Source organism: Equus asinus, chromosome 15 (genome assembly GCF_041296235.1).
Source record: "Equus asinus isolate D_3611 breed Donkey chromosome 15, EquAss-T2T_v2, whole genome shotgun sequence".
NCBI lineage: Eukaryota > Metazoa > Chordata > Mammalia > Perissodactyla > Equidae > Equus > Equus asinus.
In genome coordinates this window covers 27025746-27048088 of record NC_091804.1, presented here as the reverse complement: position 1 = coordinate 27048088, position 22343 = coordinate 27025746, and the positions used below count along the sequence as shown (strand labels likewise).

The window sequence follows — 22343 nt, the reverse complement described above, 5'->3', positions numbered from 1 at the left end:
AATTCTAATTTGGAAGTTATTTTCCCTTAAATTTTTAATGATGTTATTCCATGGTCACTTTGTGTAGATATACATTAAAATATATAATGACTATAAAAAAGTCATGTCTATCCTCTGACATTAACCCTCTCTGCAAAATGTTTGCACTAAATGTTCTCTTAGTGTCTTCCTATTTTTAAGAGACATTTTCTCTCCTATGAAGTTTGGGCTGTGATTGTTTTAGAGAGCTTCATGAAATTGGTGAGACTTGAGTTGGTTCTCAAGAATGAGTAGAATTTGAACAGAGTAGCAGAGATATTTCTGGCACTAAGAACACTGCTAAGAAAGTCCTCATAAGCGGCCATTAGAAGACTGGAGAGGGGCCGGCCCTGTGGCCAAGTGGTTCAGTTCATGCACTCCGCTTCAGCGGCCTGGGGTTTTGCCAGTTTTGGATCCTGGGCGCAGACCTAGCACTGCTTGTCAAGCCGTGCTGAGGTGGCGTCCCACATAGCAGAACTAGAAGGATCTACAACTAGAATATACAACTATGTACTAAGGGGCTTTGGGGAGAAGAAGCAGCAGCAAAAAAAAAAAAAAAAAAAGGGACTGGGGAGAGAAAGTGAAATGCCTGTATGGGAGGTAGGTGGGAGACAAGTTTAGACATGTTGGGAATAGGGTGTGGAAGGTAGTGAACGTTTATTGAACCTCCATGGTGTGCCGTTGTGCAGCAACATGTTTTTTTAAAAAAAGTTTATTATTAAATATTTGACCTAAAAAAAAAAGCCGTAATAGGGGCCAGCCTGGTGGCATAGTGGTTAAGTTTGTGTGCTCTGCTTTGGCGGCCCAGGGTTTAGGGGGTTTGGATCCTGGACACAGACCTACACACCTTTCACTAAGCCATGCTGTGGTGGTCACCCATGTACAAGATAGAGGAAGATTGGCATGGATGTTAGCTCAGGGACAATCTTCCTCAAGCAAAAAAAAAAAAACCAAAAAAGCAAAAAAAGAGGAAGATTAGCAACAGATGTTAGCTCAGGGCCAATCTTCCTCACAAGAAAATAAAACAGAAAAACTGTAATAAGTAATACCACAGTATTACCACAATAACTGTGCACCCACTGTCAAACTTAAGAAATTACCAATACAGTTAGTGCCCCTTTCACGTCAGTCCCTCCTCACCAGAGGTAATATGTGTTTTGAATAGAAAATGCACATATGCAAAAGGGTTACAGAGAAAAGTAAGTCTCCCTTGCAAAAAGCCCACTACCACCTTTACTAGCACCCTCCACTTCTACTCCCAGAGATAACTATGGTTATTGATTTCTTGTGTATCCCTCTAGACACATTCTGAATTTAGAAAAGCAAATGTGTCTGTGTATCTTTTTTCCTCACACAACTGGGTATTGTACTATACACACTGTTGTGCATCTAGCTTTTTTCACTTAAAAATGTATCTTAGAGGTCCTTCCATAATCAGTACATATAGATTATTTTGTTTGAGGCCTTTAAAAAAACTTTGTGTTGAAATAGAACAAACAAATAAAAATGCACAAAAAATAAATGTATAGCTCAATGAACAATAACAAAACCATCAACTAATTAGCAGCCATCAGGTCACCTCTGTATCCCCTGTCAACCACTCTACTCTTCCTCTTGTCCAAATAAAATTACTAGCCTGACTTCTAACATGCGTTTGGTTGTGCTAGCTTTTATGCTTTTAGAGAAATAGAATCAAACGGTATGTACTGAGTCTGCCTTCCTTCAGTTAACACTTAGATTCATCCATGATGATGGTGAAGCTGTAGTTCATTCATTTTCATTGCTGTATAGTATTCTGTTATATTAACAAACCACACTTCATTCTATTTTGGATGACTGTTTGGGATCTTCCCAGTTGTGGACAATTATGAATAATGCTTATATGAACATTCTTGTACATGTCTCCTGATGTATTTCCACACAATGTCTTTTGGGTATATACTTAGAAGTAGAATTGCTGGGTTTATAGGATATACATAGGTTCAGCATCAGTAGCTATTACTGAGCAAGTTTCCTGAGTGGTTGTACTAATTTACGCTCCCACCAGCAGTGTATGAGAGTTCCTGTTGTTCCATGTTCTCGCTAACCCATGATGTTGTTAGTCATTTTAATTTTGGCCATTCTAATGTGTGTGCAGTGGTGTCTCATTATGGTTTTAGTTTGTGTTTCCCTGATGACTAATGAGGTTGAGCACCTTTTCAGAAGTGTATTGGCCATTTGGACATCTTCTTTTGTGGATTGCCTGTTTAAATCTTTTGCACATTTTTCTGTTGGGTTTTTTCTTTTTTCTTTTTTTATTGAAGTTCTCTCCATTTCCTGGATGTGAGCCCTTTGTAATGATGTTTTGCAAATATTTTCTCTCATTTGGTGGCTTACCTTTTTAGTCTCTAAAAAGATCTTTTGATGAACGGAAGTGCTTAATTTTAGTACAACTCACTGTTCTACAACTCACAATATCACTATTTTCCTTTATGGTTAGTGCTTTTTGTATTCTGTCTAAGAAATCTTTACCTACCCTAAGGTCATGAAGATATTCTGTTTGTCTTCTAAAAGCTTTATTGTTTGGCCTTTTACCTTTAAGTGTATGTGCCACTTGGAATTTATTTTTGGGTGTGGTGTGAGCTTTTCCATAGAGACATCCAGTTGACCCAACAAAGTTGAATTTATTGAAAAGTCTCTTTTATCCCCCAGTGCTCTGTAGTGTCTGTTTTCATGCCTGTTCTGTTTCACTGGTCTATCCATTTATCCTTATGCTGATAGCACATTGTCTTGTTTTCTCTAACTTTATATGTGTTGACTTGGCTCTAGTATATTGAGTAGGAGTAGTTTCTCCTACTTAGTTATCTTCAAGATTTCCTTGGCTCTTCTTGGCTCTTCGCCATTTCCATATACATTTCAGAATGAGCTTGTACATTTTTACAACAGAATTTTAATTGGGATTGCATTCAATCTATTGAATACAATACATTCGTTCTCTCTCCCCCTTCTTCTCTCCCTCTTTTTCTTTGGTTGGTCTTCCTTAATCTCTCTTGATAGTGTTTTATAGTATTTTATGTAGTAGTCTTGCATAAGTTTTGTTAGATTTATTCCTTGGTATTTGACTTGTGAGTGTGTGTGTGTGTGTGAGTGTGAGTGTGTGAAGATTGGCCCTGAGCTAACATCTGTTGCCAGTCTTCCTCTTTTTGCTTGAGGAAGATTGTTGCTGAGCTAACATCTGTTCCAGTCTTCCTCTATTTTGTATGTGGGACACTGCTGCAGCATGGCTTGATGAGTGGTGTGTAGGTCCGTGCCCAGGATCCAAACCCGCGAACCCCAGACTGCTGAAACAGAACAGGCAAACTTAACCACTATGCCACTGGGCTGACTTGTCACTAATTTTTTTTATTAGGATTTTTTTTCTTTGTTCATGAGTGAGAATGGCCTATAATTTTCCTTTCAACAGGTTTTAGTATCAGGTTTATCTGGCCACTAGTCATAGCTTTAGTTGCACCCTACAGGTTTTAATAGAAGTATTTTCATTCTCATTTATTTCAGAATGTTTACAAATTTCTACTTGGATTTCTTCTTTGACCTATGCATTTTTTAGAAGTTTTTTTTTTATTGAGTTCATAATAGTTTACATCGATGAGAGATTTCAGTTGTATGTATTTCTTGCCTGTCACCACATAAGTGCTCCCCTTCACCCCCCCCTTTTTCTTTTTTTTTTGCTGAGAAAGATTAGCCCTGAGCTGACATCGTGCCAGTTCTTCTCTACTTTATATGTGGGTCACTGCTACAGCGTGGCTAATGAGTGGTATAGGTCCATGCCTCAGGTCTGAACACACAAACCTGGGCCACCAAAGCAGAGCACGCCAAATTTAACCACTAGGCCAAGGGCTGGCCCAGAAGTATATTTCTTAGTTTCCAGACATGGGAGTTTTATAGTTATCTTTCTGTTACAGATTTTAGGTTAATTGCACTGTGGTCAGAAAACATAGTCTGTATTTCAGTTCTTTTAAATGTGTTGAAATTTGCTCTATGGCCTAGCAGCTGGTCATTTTATAAATGTTCTCTGTATACTTGCAAAAAATGTATAGAGATTAGTTATTAGATGTAGTGCTGTAGATGTGTTTTTTGTTTAATTGTGTTAAAATATTCTATATCCTTACTAATTTTTTGTCTACATATATCAGTTTCTGAGAGAAGTTATAAACATCTTCTATGATTCTGGGTTTGTCTTTTTCTCTTTTTAGCCCTGTCAATTTTTGCTTTATATATGTTGAAGCTTTTTATTAGGTACATTCAAATTTAGAACTGTCACATTGTCCTGGTCCACCTTTTTACCTTATAAAGTGTCTTTACCTCTGTTAATGCTTTTTGCCATAAGTCTCTTATGCTGATTTTAATACACTTACGCCACCCTTCTTTTAGTGTGTGTTTACATTGTGTATTGTTTCCCATTCTTTTACTTTCAGCCTTTCTATAAGATGTTTCTCTGGTAAGCAGTATAACACACTTTGTCTTTTAATTGGAGCATTTAGTACTTTTACATTTAATGTAATAACTAATATTTGGGGGGTTAAATATACCTGCTTAATATAGTATTTGCTTTTTAAATGTCCTCCCTGTTCTCTGTTCCCTTTTCTCTTCTTTCTTTTCTTTTTATTTTCTTAATGTTCCTTTTTTAAAAAACAGCTTTATTGAGGTATAATTGATTTACTGTAAAATTTACCCATTGAAGTATCCAATTCAGTGATTTTTAGCAAATTTATAGTTAGGTGACCATCACCATGATTGTTTTAAGAGTTCCTTTATGTCCATAATTAATTTTTTTAACAGCTTTATTGAGATATAATTCACATACTACACGTCACCCATTTAAAGTGTACAAGTCAGTAATTTTTACTGTGTACACGAAGTTATGCAGCGACCCCCACAATAAATTTTAGAACATTTCATCACCCCCAAAAGAAACCCCATACCCATTAGTAGACACTCCCCAATACCCACCACCCCCTACCCTCTCTCAACCCTAGGCAGTTCCTCATCTACTTTCTGCCTTTATGGATTTACCTATTCTGGACACTTCATATTAATAGAGTCAAACAATATGGGGCCTTTTGTGGATGACTTCTTTCACTAAGCATAAGATTCTTAAGATTTGTCTATTTGTAGCAAGTATCAGTACGTCGTTCCTTTTTATTGCCAAATAATTTTCCATTATATGGGTATATATTACATATTATCCATTCATTAGTTGGTAGACATTGGGTTTTTTTCACTTTTGGGTTATTATGAATAATGCTGCTATGAATGTTTGTGTACAAGTTTTTGTGTGGACATATGTTTTTATTTTTTTGGCCCTCTACCCAGGAGTGGGATTGCTGGGTCATATGGTAATTCTCTGTTTAACTTTTTGAGAAACACCAGCCTCTTCTTCCCAAAGTGGCTGCACCATTTTACATTCTCATTTTACATTCCTCCATGTATGAGGAGTCCAATTTCTCCATATCCTCATCAGTACTTCTTATTATCTGTGTTTTAATTATAACCTTCCTAGTGGGTTTGAAGTGGCCTCTTATTTTGGATTTGATTTGCATTTCCCTGATGGCTGGTGATGTTTAGCATCTTTTCGTGTTCTTATTGGCCATCCATATATCTTCCTCAAAAAAGTGTATATTCAGAGGCTTTGCCCAGTTTCTTTAATAGATACAGGCTTATTAGCACATCTGTTTGTCCTTAGGTGAGTTTTGACAGTTTGTGTCTTTCAAGGAATGGTCTGTTTAAGTAATCAAATTTGTGGGCATGTAGTTGTTAATAATGTTCCTTTATTATCCTTTCAGTGTTTAAGGGATCAGTAAGGATGACCCCTCTTATAGTTCTTTTATTTTAAATTGTGGTAAAATATACATAATGTGAATTTACCATCTTAATCATTTTTAGGTGTACAGTACTGTTAAGTACGTTCATATTGTTATACAACCAGTCTCTAGAACTCTTCATCTTGGAAAACTGAAACTGTGTACCTGTTAAACAACAACTCCCCATTCCCTGCTCCCCCGCCCCCAGGTCCTGGCACCACCATTCTTCTTTCTGTCTCTATGAATTTGACTGCTCTAGGAACTGCATATAAGTGGGATGGTACAGTATTTGTCTTTTTGTGACTGGCTTATTTCATGTAGCATAATGTCCTCAAGGTTCATGCATGTTGTAGTACATGTCAACATTTCTTTCCTTTTTAAAGCTGAAAAATATTCCGCTGTATGTATATACCACATTTTGTTTATCCATTCATAAGCTGAGGATGCTTAGGTTGTTTCCACTTTTTTGCTATAGTCAATAATGCTGCTATGGACATAGGTGTAACCTCTCTTACATCTCTGATATTAGTGATTAGTGTCTGTTCTCTTTTTTTCTTGATTAGCCTGGCTAGAGGTTTATCAATTTTATTGATCTTTTGAAAGAATTGGCTTTTGGTTTTGTTAATTTTCTCTAGGGATTTCCTGTTTTCGATATCAATGATTTCTGCTCTACTTTTTATTATTTCTTTTCTTCTGCTTAAATTGCTATGGTTAGTTTACTAAGGTGAGAGCTTAAATTATTGATTTTAGGTTTTCTTTTCTAATATATGCATTCAATACTACAAATTTCCCTCTAAGCACTGCTTTTACTGCATCCCACAGATTTTGATAAGTGGTATTTTCATTTTTATTTAGTTCAAAATACTTTTTCTCTGAGACTTCTTTGACCCGTATGTTATTTAGAAGTGTGCTGTTTAATCACCAAATATTTTGGGATTTCCAGTTATCTTTCTGCTATCAATTTCTAGTTTAATTCCATTGTGGTCTGAGACCATAGTTTGTATGATTTCTATTCTTTTAAATTTGTTAAGATATGTTTTATGGCCCAGAATGTGGTCTGTCTTGCTGAATGTTCCATGGGAGCTTGAGAAGAATATGTATTCTGCCACTGAATGAAATATTCTGTAAATGTCACTTATATCTAGTTGATTGACAGTGCATTTCAGGTCACTATGTCCTTACTGATTTTCTGCCTATTAGAGGTGTGTCGAAATCTAACTATAAAGAGGGATTTGTCTATTTCTTCTTGCAGTTCTGTCAGTTGTTGCCTCATATATTTTGATGTGCTGTCGTTATGTGCATACACATTAAGGATTGTTGTTTTCTTGGAGAATTGACCTCTTCATTATTATGCAGTGACCCTCTTTATTCTTGACACTTTGCCTTTTTCTGAAGTCTGCCTTGTCTGAGATTAATATAACTACTCCAGCTTTCTTTTGATTAGTGTTAACATGGTTTATCTTTACCCCTTTTAACCCATATATATCTTTATATTTAAAGTGTGTTTCTTTTAGACAACATGTAGTAGGGTCTTTTTTTTTAATCCACTTTAACAGTCTCTATCTTTTATTTGGTGTGTTTAGGTCATTACAGTGATTATTGATATAGGTGGATTAATATTTACCATGTGTCTAACTGTTTCCTACTTGATAATTTGTTCTTTGTTTCTTTTTTATCTTCCCCTTTTTCTGTGTTCTCTGGGTTTGAGCATTTTATATGATTCTATTATATCTCTTAGTGTATCAATTAAACTTCTTTTAAAAACATTTTTAGTGTTGGTCCTAGAGTTTGCAATATGTATTTACAATGAATCTAAGTCCACTTTCAGTAACACTACTACTTCATGGGTGGTATAAGTACCTTATAACAGAGTATTCCCAATTCCTCCTTCCCATTCCTTATAACATTGCTGTCGTTCTTTTCACCTAGCCATATGCTGTAATCACTCAACATATTGTTACTATACTGCTTTGAATGGTTATCTGTTAAATTCATTCAGGTTAAGAAAAGTAAAAGATTGTTATTTTACGTGTGTTTATTCCTTCTTTGATGCTCTTTATGTATATCTGGATTTCTGATCCATATCATTTTCCTTCTCTCTGAAGAACTTTTAACATTTCTTGTAGGGCAGGTCTGCAGGCTAAAATTCCCTCAGTTTTTGTTCATCTGAGAAAGTCTTTATTTCTCCTTCATTTTTGAAGGATAATTTCACTGGATACAGAATTCTAGGTTGGTAACTAGTTTCTGTTTTTCAACTGTTTAAAATATTTCACTCTACTCTCTTCTTGCTTGCATGATGTTTGATGAGAAGTCTGATATAATGGCTTAGAGAGTTTTTTTCCCTCTCTGACGTCTTTCAAGGTTTTTCTCTTTGTCTTTGGTTTTCTGAGTTTGGGTATGTTATGTATAGGTGTAGATTTTTTGATATTTATCCTGCTTGGTGTTTTCTGAGTGTCCTGGATCTGTGGTTTGGTGTCTGTCATTAATTTTGGAAAATTCTCAGCTATTATTATTTCAAATATTTTTTTCTCTTTTTTCTTCTTCTAGTATTCCAATTACACAATACACTTTTTATAATTGTCTCACAGTTCTTAGATATTCTGTTTTTGTTTTTTTTTCATTTTTTTTCTCTTTGTATTTCAGTTTGGAAGTTTCTGTTGACATATCTTCAAGATCAACGATTCCTCGGCCATGTCCAGTCTACTGATGAGCTATCAGAGATGTTCTTCATTTCTGTTACAGTGTTTGATTTTTAGCCCATTACTCATTTTATAGTTGGATTATTTGTCTGTTTATTGTTGATTTTGAGAGTTCTTTATATTGCTGGATCCTAGACCCTTATCAGATGGATGATTTACAAATATTTTCTCTCATTCCTTGGATTGTCTTTTCACTTTCTTGATAGTGTCCTTTGAAGCACAAAATTTTTGATATTGATGAAGCTGAATTTATCTGTTTTTCTTTTGCTTGCTTGTGCTTTAGATGTCAGATATAAGAAACCATTACCTAATCTAAGGTTATGAAATTTATACCTATGTTTTCTTCTAAGAGTTTTATAGTTTTCACTTTTACATGACCCATTTTGAGTTAATTTTTGTGTATGGTGTGAAGAAGGAGTTCATCTTCATTCTTTTGCTTATGAATGCCAGTTGTCCCAGCGACATTTGTTGAAAAGACTTTTTTTTTCTCATTGAATTGTGTTGATACTGTTGTCAAAAATCAGTTGACCATCAATGTGAAGGTTTATTTTTGGAATCTCAGTACTATTCCTTTGATCTAGATGTCTATTCTTATGCCAGTCTTGCTTATTATAAGCTTGTAATAAATTTGGAAATCAGGAAGTGTGATTCTTCCAACTTTGTTCTTCTCTTTCGATATTATTTTGACTATGCTCCGTCTCTCGTGTTTCCATTTAAATTTTAGGATCAGCTTGTTAATTTCTGCATTTAAGCCAGCTGGGATTTTTATAGGAACTACATTGAATCAATATGGGGAATATTGCCATTTTAGCAATACTAAGTCTTCCAGTCTATGAAGGTGGATGACTTTCCATTTATTTAGGCCTTCTTTAATTTCTTTCAGTGATGTTTTGTAGTTTCATTGTACAAGTCTTATATTCCTTTTGTTAAATTTATTCCTTTTTGATCTCATAAATGGGATTGTTTTCTTAATTTCATTTTTGGATTGTTTGTTGCAAGTGTATAGAAATTAAGCTGATTTCTCTATACTGATTTTGTATCCTGCAGCCTTGCTGAACTCATTTATTAACTCTAATAGTGTTTTTGTGGGTTCCTTAATATACTCTATGTACAAGATCATGGCATCTGCAAATAGAGATAGTTGTATTTCTTCCTTTTCAATCTGTATGCCTTTATCTGCTTTATTTCTGGTTTATTTCTTTATTTCTTTATATGCTTTATTTCTGGTTTGGGGTGTTTTGTTTTGTTTTGTTGCCTGATTGCTCTGACTAGAATCTCTAGTACAATATAAATAGTAGTGGTGAAGATCAACATCCTTGTCTTTTTCTTGATCTTAGTGGGAAAGCATTCAGGCTTTCACTGTTAATTATGATGATAGCTGTGGATTTTTGTAAACACCCTTTATCAGGTTGATTAACTTGATTCATTTTCACACGCTGAACAACCTTGTATTCTTGGGATACATCTCACTTGGTCTTAGTGTATAATCCATTGTAGGTGTGGCTGGATTTGGTTTGCTACTAATATTCTGGGGATTTTTGTGTCTGTATTCATCAGAGATACTGGTCTGTAGTTTTCTTGTGATGTCTTTGTCTGGTTTTGGTATCAGGGTGATAATAGAGTGGGTAACTCACAGAATGAGTTGGAAAGTGTTCCCTCCTCTTCTATTTTATGGAAGAGTCTGTGAAATATTGTTAATTTCTCTTTAAGTGTTTGGTAGAATTACCAGTGAAGCCTCCGGACTTGGGCTTTTCCTTCTTTCTTTCTTTCCTTTTTATTAAATCACTAATTTGATCTCTTTAATTGTTGTAGATCTGTCAGATGTTCTGTTTCTTCTTGAGTCAGTTTCTTTTGTTTGTATCTTTCTAGGAATTTGTCCCTTTCATCTAGGTTATGTAGTTTGTTGGCATACAGTTGTTCCTAGTACTCCCTTGTAAACCAATTTGTTTCTGTAAGGTTGGTAGTAATGTCCCCTGTTTCATTCCTGAATTTAGTCATTTGGGTCAGTGTAAGTTGGTCAGTATAACTGAAGTTTTCAATTTCGTTGATCTTTTCAAAGAACCAACTTTTAATTTTGTTGATTTTTCTCCTGTTCTGTTGTCTATATCATTGATTTTCACAGTAATCTATATTTCCTAGTGCTTGCTTTGGGTTTGGTTTACTCCTTTTTCTAGTTTCTTACAGTGGAAGTTTAGGTAATTGATCTGAGATCTCTCTCCTTTTTTAATATAAATGTTTACAGCTAAAATTTGTACCACTCCTTTTGCTAAGTCCCATAAAACCTTGTTTGTTTTCTTTTTTTTTCCTTTCAAGGAAAGGACAGATGTTTTTCCATTGTTTTTGGGCTTGCCTTGGTTTGAGCTTGCTTGAACGATAGGAAATGGCTGATACTCATTATTTTTGACCTACAGAAATGGTAATTTCATATGGTTCACCCTAATACAAATCACTCTCACAAACATCTCACTGCCTCATGTTACCCCGGTATTATCTTATTTTTACAATCTAAGAAAACAAGCTGAGAAGGATAATGGGACTTGTACAAGATCATAGGACAGATAATGCATCAGGATAGACTAAGACATTATTGAAGACCGGTATGTCCTATAATAATAGTTACAAGGAGCTTTTGATCTGATTGAGGGACAAGTGTACATGAAAATAATTCACATGTGGCCCCTGGGAATGGTATGTCCCAAAAGTGTTAGTGGAAACTGTGCCGTAATTGATTAATGATCCTCTCATTAGACTAGAAGGCTATTGCTCATGCCTTCAAACATTTACTGAGTCCCTGCTGTGTGCTTAGCATTCTTTGAGAGAAAGAAGGCATTCGTGATAAACACAACCTTGTACCTACTCTGCAGGAGCTTGAGATCTACAGAAGAAGGGGACAAATGAACCAGGTATTGATACAATAGGATAAATGTTAGATAAGGCCCCAGAGAAGGGGCACCTATGCACTTAGAAAGGAGAGAGGGGAAGGCCCATCAAGGAAAATTTTTGGTTGTTTGGCTTGCATTTTGAAGAAACAAAAGGAGCTTTCCAGATAGAAAAGACAGGGAGAAGACATTTTAGGCAGGGGAAGAACATGTGCAGAGAGGCATAGAGAGAGAACATGTGCATTTTGAGCCTAGAGTGTGAAGATAGAGAGGAAAATGGTGATAGAATAGCAAGGGTGTTGTATCACAAGGCAAGGAGTTGGACTATTAGCTTATAGGCTGTTGGGGAGCTTGTGAAGGTTTCTAGAAAGAGACCTTTGAATTATTTGTCCTGGGTAGGTTTGGAGCTGCTCGCCTTTGCCATATATGCCAGTAGTTCTTTCCTCACCAGTAAAATGTTCCTCTGTTCTCTTTTTCTTCTGACTCACAGTTCACTGAGACTTTTTTGACAGAGAGGGACAAACAATCCAAATGGAGTGGAATTCCTCAGCTGCTCCTTAAGCTGTATGCAACCAGCCACCTCCACAGTGACTTCGTTGAGTGCCAAAACATCCTCAAGGTAACTCTTAGGGGCCTTCAAGAGGCTGCATTCAGGGGCTCCAGGTGTCACAAGATACCTGGTTCTTTTTCTTCTTTAGTCTACTTTTTTAAAATAGCCTGTTTTTATTGCATAAGCTGTTGAAAATTTGGGAAGTTCAGAAAAAGCGCAAAGAAGAAAAAAATCACCTACAATCCCACCACCCAGATTTAATCACTATTAAGTTACCTGTGTATGTCCTTCTGGGCTTTATTCATGCTTGTTTTGTGGCAGTGCTTGCTTAATTTAGGAGGTCAACACTGTGCCCTGGGATTGGGATGACATTCTTTTTGAGCAGCGTTTAAAAGGTCTTATATTGCTGGTTCATGGAAGTAGCCTTGTGGTTGTTGATAATTATGACTAACGTAAGAAGATGAAGGGACTGGGCTTGATGGTTGGGAGAGGGCTGGAAAGAGTGAGGAGACATGCTAGGGCAGCGGTTCTCAAACTTGAGTGTGTATCAGAATCACCTGGAAGGCTTGTTAAAACACAGCATGCTGGGCCCCACCCCTAGAGTTTCTGATTCAGTAGGTCTGGGGTTACCATGTCCAGACTTTGGCTTGGGGAGGTGGATCCAAATTTGAATTTAGATCACCAGCTCTAGCTGCAGTTAAAACCCATGCAACTTATATTTGATCATAAAAAGACGTGATATAGAGGTGAAGTTTTGATTATTATATCAAAAATAAGTCATTCTAAAATATAATAGGCATCAAATAAGCTGAATCTTTACCTGTAAGAAGGGATGTTTTGTCTATGCAGCTTTTTTTTTTAAGATTTTAAATTTTTCCTTTTTCTCCCCAAAGCCCCCTGGTACATAGTTGTATATTTTTAGCTCTGGGTCCTTCTAGTTGTGGCATGTGGGACGCCGCCTCAGCATGGCTTGATGAGTGATGCCATGTCCGTGCTCAGGATCCGAACTGGCAAAACCCTGGGCAGCCGAAGCAGAGCACACGAACTTAACCACTCGGCCTCAGGGCCCACCCCAATGCAGCTTTTTATAGATCGAAAATCATTCTCAAAAGTTTATTTAATAAAAAATGTTTTGTATTCTTGATCTTCTCACAGTCTGATTAGAATAGAAATAATTATACTCTTACACTTGTTTGAAAGCACTTTATAAAGAATTATGCATTGTTTCATTTGGTTCCTGTAAAATCTCTGAGATGGGGGTAGAAAAAAGAAGGAAATTAGTATTTGTGAGTGCTTGCTGTGTGGTCATCATTTCTTTGTTCATCCAGGAAATACTTATTTGAAACTTACTGTGTACCAGGCATATTTAATTTTTATGGTAACTCTGAAATGGGTGGTATATTTATTTGTATTAGTCCAGAATACTTTGATTGCAGGTGAAAGTGACCCACTCAGGCTAGCAGAAAGATCCTTTGTTGTCTCACTTACCTGGAAAGCACAGATGAATTCAGGGGCTGAAGAGAGTTAGGCTGTCCATTTCTCATCTTGACATTTGTGTGTGGCCTCATGTTCTTCCACTGATCACAGCTTTAGGATGACATTTCTACAACTTGGGTCTTCCACTGAAGTGAGGGGGATGAGAGACTGTTGGCTAGGCTTAATCACCTGTGCCTGGGGCCAGGATTGAGGTGCTTGTTGGCAGCCCCAGCAGAACCATGTAGAAAGTGGGGAGGGGCCTTTCTCCGAAGGAAATAAGGCTGTTACCTGAAGAAGAGGAAAAGAGATATGGGCAGGCAAATCCGGATATCTTCTACATTCTCTTTTTCAGTTGAGAAAACCAAGACTCAGCAATAATCGGCCCAAAGCCTTGTGGCTAATATATGATGAGCCCAGATTTGTCTGTCTTCTAAGGCCAGCTTCCACTGTACTGTGTTGGCAGCAGGATTACATCCTAGTTTTGTAGATGAGAAAAATGAGACCCAGAGAAAGTAGTTTAGTCACTTATTAATTATGTGACCCCAGGCAACTTTGTGATCTTTTACACCTGTAAAATGGGTAGAACTATACTCACTTCATGGAATTATTTTAAGGATTAAATGGGCTAAAGTATAAAAGCCCAGTGCCTGGCATATAACAGGCTATCTATAGAGAGAGTTCTGCTTTTTCTTAATGTGTGGTACCTGAACCAGCATCATCAGCATTACTTGGGAACTTGTTATAAATGCACATTCTCGGGCCCCACCCAAGACCTATTGAATCAGAAACTCTGCGGGTAGGACCCAGCAGACTGGGTTTTAACAAGTCCTTCAGGTGATTCCGATGCTCATCACTGTGTGGGAACCCCTGCTCTAGCCCGTTGTGTTCTATCTTCCCTCAAGGTTCCTGAGGAGAGAGCATAATGAGTAGGATCCTGGATTCTTCCTACTCTGGTCCCTGTTTTCACCCAAAATAGTTCTGCTTTCTTCTGTAAGCAGAGACTCTGGAGCCACACTTCCTACGTTTAAATCCTGGCTGTGTCACTTACCAGCTATGTGACATTGATAACTTCTTTGTGCCTTAGCTTCCTTATCTATAAAATTGGAATAAGTTACTATTATAGGGCTGTGAGGATTAAAAGAAGTAATACATGAAGTACTTAGCACTGTGCCTGGTACATAATAAGCGTTAAATAAATTACTATTACTACTTTTACTACAACTTTTATTATCATATCAGGTTTTCTGTAAGATTATTATTTTGTTTCTGTTATGGTTCATTGGGGGCTGTCTTTGGGCTCATGGGAATTCAAGTCGTTACTAAAATGCAAACTAATGTTTTGGTGTCTGGTTTGCTACAGTTGGATACTAAAACTGAATGTCGCTCTGTATACTTGTTTGAAACTAGGAAATTTCTCCTCTTCTCTCCATGGAGGCTATGGCATTTGTTACTGAAGAGAGGAAACTTACCCAAGAAACCACTTATCCAAATACTTATATTTTTGACTTGTTTGGAGGTGTTGATGTAAGTACTTGTTTATTATTATTACTACTACTTAATGGCTTGAGAATTCAACTCTTAAAATGGGAGACAGGAAACATTTCAGAATTTATAGTAAAGATTTCAGAATTTTAATCTTTAGAAGCTCACTGGCACTCACCTGTGTTGAAGCCATCGGTTTTAATTTGAAGAACTGATTCATTTGAAGTGATAATATATCCACTTTTTTTTTAAGGCAAAAAGTGAAAGGTGTGTCTCCCACTTCCCTGTGTCCCCTCCTCACAGACAGCTGTGATTACTAATTTACTCTGTGTCCTTCCAGAGATGTTATGTGGTAGTATATGTATGTATGTAAGTAACTCCCACTGCCCCCGCTTAGGTTTATTTTCACCCCACATAAAGATGGCATACCATATATACAGGTACACTGCTCTGTACATTGCTTTGTCCATGTAATTCTCTAGCTTTGAAATAGATTCTTTTCAGTACATGTAAATCTGCCTTATTGTTTTAAACAGCTATATAGTATTCCCTGGTGTAATTATACCATGATTTATTTACCCAGTCCCCAGTTGATGGGCATTTAGTTTTCTCACACCTTTCCTATCACAACCAACATTGCATTAAAGATTTTTGTACATGTGAGTATATACCTTTGGGATCAGAGCACAGGTGTCTTTTATTGTTTATAAACCTGTCAATTTATATACTTAAGAGATTTTATCAACCTACATCCCCAATAACAAAGTGTAAGTGTCTTTTTATCCACACCATCAGCAACAGTGTGTATATGTGTGTTTGTATGGACTTTGTTATTGAAGTATAACTTGCATACAGAAAAGTACACCAATAATTACCACAAAATAAGTTCACCTTTGTCACTCCCACCCAAATCACAAAATAGAACATTACCAGCACCCAGTAGCCTCCATTACCAAACAGTATATGTTAAATATTTTAAATATTTGTGACGCAAATATGAGGAAAATATTTCTTCATAGTTTTATAACAGCTTTATTAAGATATAGTTCACATACCATAAAATTCACCCATTTAAAGTATACAATTCAGTGGTTTTTATTGTATTCTTAGATATGTACACCATCACCACTGTCAGTTTTAGAACATTTTTATCACCCCAAAAGGAAACTCTGTGTTTTAGCTATCACTCCCCTATTCCTCCAACCTCCAACCTCATCATAGGCAACTTACTCTGCTTTCTCTCTGTAAAGGTATCCCTGTTCTGGACATTTTGTATGAATGGAATCATGTATAATATGTGGTCTTTTGATACTGGCTTCTTTTACTTAGCTTAATGTTTTCAAGGTTCATCCATGTTGTAGCATATATCAGTACTTTATTCCTTTTTATGGTTGAGTAATAGTCCATTGTATGGATATACCACATTTTGTATATCTATTCATTAATGAACATTTGGGTTGTTTCTACCTTTTGGCTATTATGAATAATGTTGGTCTTAAAACTTATGTACAAGTTTCTATGCAAATATATGTTGTCATTAATCTTGGATATATACCTAGGAGTGGGATTGCTGGGTCATATGGTAACTGTTATGTTTAATCCTTTGAGGACCCATCAGGCTGTTTTCCACAGCAGCTGCACCATTTTACATGCCCATCAGTAGTGTTTAAGTTATAATTTTTCCACATCCTCATCAACACTTGCTATTATCTGTGTTTTTGGTTTTAGCCATCCTAGTGAGTGTGAAGTGGTATCTCGTTGTGGATGTCTTTTTTTTTTTTTGAGGAAGATTAGCCCTGAACTAACATCTGCTGTCAATCTTCCTCTCTTTTTGCTGAGGAAGATTGGCCCTGAGCTAACATCTCTGCCCATCTTTCTTTATTTTATATGTGGGACACCTGCTACAGCATGGCTTGATAAGTGGTGCATAGGTCCACGCCCAGGATCTGAACCAGCAGACCCCAAAGCAGAGCATGTGAACTTAACTGCTGCACCACCGGGCTGACCCTTCATTGTGGTTTTGATTCGCATTTTTCTGTTAGCTAATGGTGTTGAGCATCTTTGTATGTGCTTATAGGTCATTTGTATTATCTTCCTTGGAAAAATGTCTATCTTCTTTTTCCATTTTTCAATTAGATTATCTTTTTATTGAGTTTTAAGAGTTCTTTATCTATTCTTACACATTTATGAGTTTGAGTTCTTTATATATTCTCTTAATAGTTTTTCAAATTTGCATCCTTCCATGAGTGAGATTGACTATCTTTTAATGTGTTTACAAGTAGTTCCTTTTCTGCTAATTGTCTGTTAGTGGCTTTTGCATCCTTTTCTGTTTGGTTATTTCTATTAGACCTTTATCTTACTGATTTTCTTAGTTCGTTTGGGCTGCTATAATGAAATATCACAGACTGGGTAATTTATGAACAACAGAAATATATTTCTCATAGTTCTGGAGCCTAGGAAGGCCAAGATCATGGCACTGGCGGTTTCGGTGTCTGATGAAGGCCCTCTTCCAGGTTGCAGACTGCCAGCTTGTTACTGTGTCCTCACATGGTGGAAGGGGCTAGGGATCTCTCTGGAGCCTCTTTTATAAGGGCATAATCTCATTCATGAGGGTTCTGCCCTCATAACCTAATCGCCTCCAAAGGCCCCACCTCCTAATGCCATTACATTGGACATTAAGATTTAACATACAAATTTTGAGAGGACACAAACATTCAGACTGTAACAATTTGTAAGCACCCAATTTTTAAAGGTCCTTTGTCTTATGTGGGTTTTTTTCGTAGTTTGAAAATTGAATTTTGATGTTGTTTATGGTACTTTTACATGCAGAAAGGTTTCTTCTTTTTTTTTTTTTAAAGATTGGCACCTGAGCTAACAACTGTTGCCAATCTTCTTTTTTTTTTTTATTGCTTTTTCTCCCCAAATCCCCCCAGTAGGTAGTTGTATATTTTAGTTGTGGGTCCTTCTAGTTGTGGCATGTGGGATGCTGCCTCAGCATGGCTTGATGAGCGGTGCCATGTCGGTGCCCAGGATCCGAATCGGTGAAACTCTGCGCCACTGAAGTGGAGCATGAAAACTTAACCACTCGGCCACGGGGCGGGTCCCCAGAAAGGTTTACTTTTTAGGTTATCAGATTGATCAGTCTTTACTTTTATGGCTTCAGAGTTTTGTTTCTTGCTTTTTCACTGTTGGATCATAAACTGTGTCTCTATTTCCTTCTAATATTTTAAAGTTTTTATCATATATGTTTAAATTTTTGCACCATTCAAAATGTATTTTAATGTAGTGAGTGAGGGACTGAGATCCTACCTTTTTTCGCCCAGATATCTGTCTTTACCCCCATTACTGGGACAGAGCATGAGAGAGGCGTTTAGCGTGTTGTTATTTTGTATCTTTATCTTGGTGGTTATTGTACAGAAACAATGTTTACTTTATAAAAACTGCAGCTGTGCATTTGCAATTTATACTCTTTGCTGTATCATGTTATACTTCAATTTAAAAAACATTTCATTTCCTTAAAGATGCCATTTTCCACAAAAGCAAAGATTGAGTGTTAAACATTTTCATCCATAGCATTAACGGTAGCCTTTATTCCTTAATTGTTGCTCAGCTCAGCAGTCCCAATGATCCTATAGCATTTACTTACTGGCCAGCCTGAGAGACCCTTCACTTCTGAATTGTTCATCAAGGAATTTACTAATCAGAAACCAATATGTTTATGGGAGGAAAAAGAATAATGTGTGTCTCTAGCCTGATGTCTCTTTGCAGTGAAAATATGATTTTCTGTTGTAGGTGCCTGTCCCATCTTAGGACATCTTTGGATCAGTGGTTCTTGATTTTGTGGAAGTTTTCTCTGCTGTTTTGAGTTAGATTAGCTTTTCCAGGATCTCAGGCTGTTCATAAATATGGGCTCTTGCTTGGGTCATTTTGCTCAGGTCATTTTGCTCGTCCCTAACCTTTAGTTGGGTCCTTTTGTTCTTGCTAAACTCTCTTGTCATCTTACTCCTGAAAGCATTTTTCAGACAGAGCTCTTTATTTCTTCCTCTATCAATAACCAGCAAGGCCCCAAAGTAACCTTCTGTTCACTATGCTGCCCAAAGTTCAACTGAATTGGAATAATTGGCCAACCCAATAGCTAAACCACTCCTTGTCAGCTTGACCAAACCCCTAACATGACAGTGAAGAATGTGTCCTAGAGTTTGTAAAGTCAGATACCTACAAGGTCAAGTAGGTAACTTACTGGAGTGAAGCAGGCCAGAGTAAGATGATCTACATAAATTAAATGACTGTAGAGACTGTGAAAAACTGGAGAGTGTGCTGCATGCCTGCTTTTGTGGGGAAATGACTCTTCCACTCCCATTGACTATTACCTTGAAGGATGTGGGAAATCGACATTCTCACGTAAAATCTCTTAGCTTTTCAGCAGTTGTGGACCAAATGAAATATGTCTGTGGGCCAGGTGTAATTCATAGCTTGCCATTCAAGGACTTTTGATTTATTCATTGACATAGTCCATCTTCCATTTGAAGTGAATTTATTTTAAATATAATATTTATTCAGTTGAGCACCTTGTACCTTTCTTAGATGATTGTGAAAAGCGGGACGCTTCTTTTGAAGAGCATTGTCTACTTTATATGTGGTATGCCTGCCACAGCATGGCTTGACAAGCGATGTGTAGGTCTGCATCCAGGATCTGAACCAGTAAACCCCGGGCCACTGAAGCGGAATGTGCAAACTTAATCGCTGCACCCCCAGGCTGGCCCCCCAGAATGGTTTTTTAAATGCATACTTATTGTAATAGTTTAAGCAAAATGATGTGTTGTAATAAAAGTATGTAAAATGAAAAATGAGTGCCTATCATCCCCAATCCCTGTAGAAATCATTTTGAGATTCTTTTTATAAACTTATGTGTATAAAACAGCATAAATGTTCTTTAAGCAAAAGAGGAATCATAGCGATGATGTTCCGCAGCTTTTAAAAAATTAAAGCCACATTAGATCCCAGGGATTACCCAGTCTAACATGCTTATTTTTAAAAATGAGAAAGCTGAGGCCATGGAAGGACATTGACTTGCCCAAGTTCGCATAATGGGTGACTAGTGGTACAGTGCTCATTCCCCTGAAGCTCACTGCCTTCTGCCTGTGTTGGGAACAAGAGGTTCTTGTAGTAATATGACACATACTTGGGCCATGAGTTCTCATGGCAAAGATTGTTTTATAAATTGTGCTTTGAATTAATTTTGAAGATTTTATCCAATTTTTTTTTTAATAGCTCCTTGTAGAAATTCTTATGAGGCCTACAATCTCTATTCGGGGACAGAAATTGAAAAGTAAGTATGTTTGTCAGCCACTGGTCCTCATTTCCAAACCTACTAGTATAATGGTAATTCCCAAGAGTTTCTCTTCTTTTCCTTCCTGACTTTTAACAATGAGAACATGCCTTATATTCAGCTGCAGGATGTGCTCTCCACTCCCAACTAAGCAGCTCTCTTTATTCATTTTATACTACATAGAAATACAGATCTGTTGCTTTAAAAGAAAAAGTGTGACAACCACTGGGCTAAAAAAAATTGCATCTTTTTAGTTTCTAATAGTCCTTGGGTCCAGCTTTTATGTTTTCTTTGGAAATTCTTATTTCTCATATATAGTTAATTGAGGGAGTAAGGAATAACCTGATAAGATAATTTGTTTATTTTCTTAAAAAGCTATTTGTTGTTATAAAGGTGACATAAGCTCTTTGTAAAAAGTTCAGTCGTTACCAGAGTGTATATGGTAAAAAGTCAAAGTGTTTTGGTAGCACATTATTTATTAAGCTGGGTGGTGGGTATATGGGTATTATTCTGTTGTTCTTTTTTATAACTTATGCATATAACAAATATTATTTTTAGGTATTCAATACTTAATTTAGAAAAACAGAGTAAGTACACTTTGCTTTGGCATTAAAAGCAAGAGATCACTTAAACTGACATTTGATTAATGCCCTTCTACAAATACCACATGTGTGTGTATATATATATATTTTTTTGTTGTTTTGTTTTGAGGGGAGATTAGCCCTGAGCTAACATTTGCCACCAATCCTCCTCTTTTGGTTGAGGAAGACTGGCCCTGAGCTAACATCCGTACCCATCTTCCTCTGCTTTATATGTGGGACGCCTACCACAGCATCACTTGCCAAGCGGTGCCATGTCCGCACCTGGGATCCAAACCTGGTGAACCCCAGGCCACCAAAGCGAACGTGTGAACTTAACCTCTGTGCCACTGGGTCAGCGCCCTACATATATTTTTTTTAATTAAAAAAATTTTCCTCCTAATATCAATATGACAAACTATATACGGCCTCATTTGTATGTGCAGAAGTGGTTAAAAGTTTTTGTATTCATATTTGATGTCTCAGCCTTGCACTCTAAATTGGTTCTTCATGTTCTCTATCTACCCCGATAGCAAGTAGCATCTTGTAATTACCTGTTGGTGTGCTTATTTATTCTCTCTTCCTTCCACTAGATTTATAAGTTCCATGAGGTCTGAGGCTGTCTTTTTTTTTGGCTAACCACTATATCTACTGTATCTGCTCTGTCTCTGCTCTGGAGTAGGTACTGAATAAGTATTTGATGAATGAGTGAACTCTAATTCCCTTTGAAGATTAAAGGTCTAGAAATACTGAGATAAACTGATCTAGTGTTCTGGCTTGCTCTGAAGTCATGAAATAAACCGAAAAGCCCCAATAGATTGAAAGGTAGTGATGAGGGATACAGGACATGTGCGTTTTCTTAAGATCATATCATAACCCTTCTGGTCAAGCTGGCTCGGCACAGCTGCCCATTGGAGTCTTGGAGGGAGACCTAACATTTTAAGAGTTTATGGCAGCAGAGGGGTCAAGGGAAACAGTTTTTAAAAATAAAAGTAATGCCAGAGAAACGCTTTGTCCGTGGCTCATACTCAGTTTTATCATCTCCTAGTTTTTAGGTCATGAAAATTTAGTTACCGTTTTGTGGTAGTCTCCTGTTCCTACTCACAGAGAAGTAGCTTGTTCTTTATTGGAGTTAATAGGTCAGGCGTTATAAAAGCCATTTCCTCAAACTATCATAATCTTAATAAAAAGTTAAAAAAAAAAAGCGCCATTTCCTCAACATGAACAACAAAACAAAAAAACACTCAGTGAATCTGTAGTAAAAATGATACCCTTGTTTGCTGCTAGTAGAACTTTCATTGGAAATTTCTAATGAGCAGTTAAGATGCTTATACTTTGGATTCTAGTAGTTCTGCTTTTGGAAATGAATCGTGAGGAACCAGTTCAGCACAAGCATAAAAAGGCTACACACATATATATTAAATTGTGTATTTTTAGTCTACTTAAATAGCAAAAAAACTAAAACAAAAACCCTGGATATATTCTAAGGAAG

General features: G+C 36.8%; 1 protein-coding gene across 2 annotated transcripts in view; it reads left to right on the top strand.

Annotated features, from left to right (window-relative positions):
- The window catches only part of TRPC4AP (transient receptor potential cation channel subfamily C member 4 associated protein), a 69857-nt gene that overhangs the window by 6258 nt on the left and 41256 nt on the right, over positions 1-22343 (top strand). For both annotated transcript variants that reach the window (XM_014850746.3, XM_014850745.3), the window contains exons 2-4: positions 11927-12055; positions 14870-14986; positions 20216-20273. In XM_014850746.3, coding sequence (XP_014706232.1) covers positions 11927-12055; positions 14870-14986; positions 20216-20273 — 304 coding nt within the window. The remainder of the gene's footprint in view (positions 1-11926; positions 12056-14869; positions 14987-20215; positions 20274-22343) is intronic.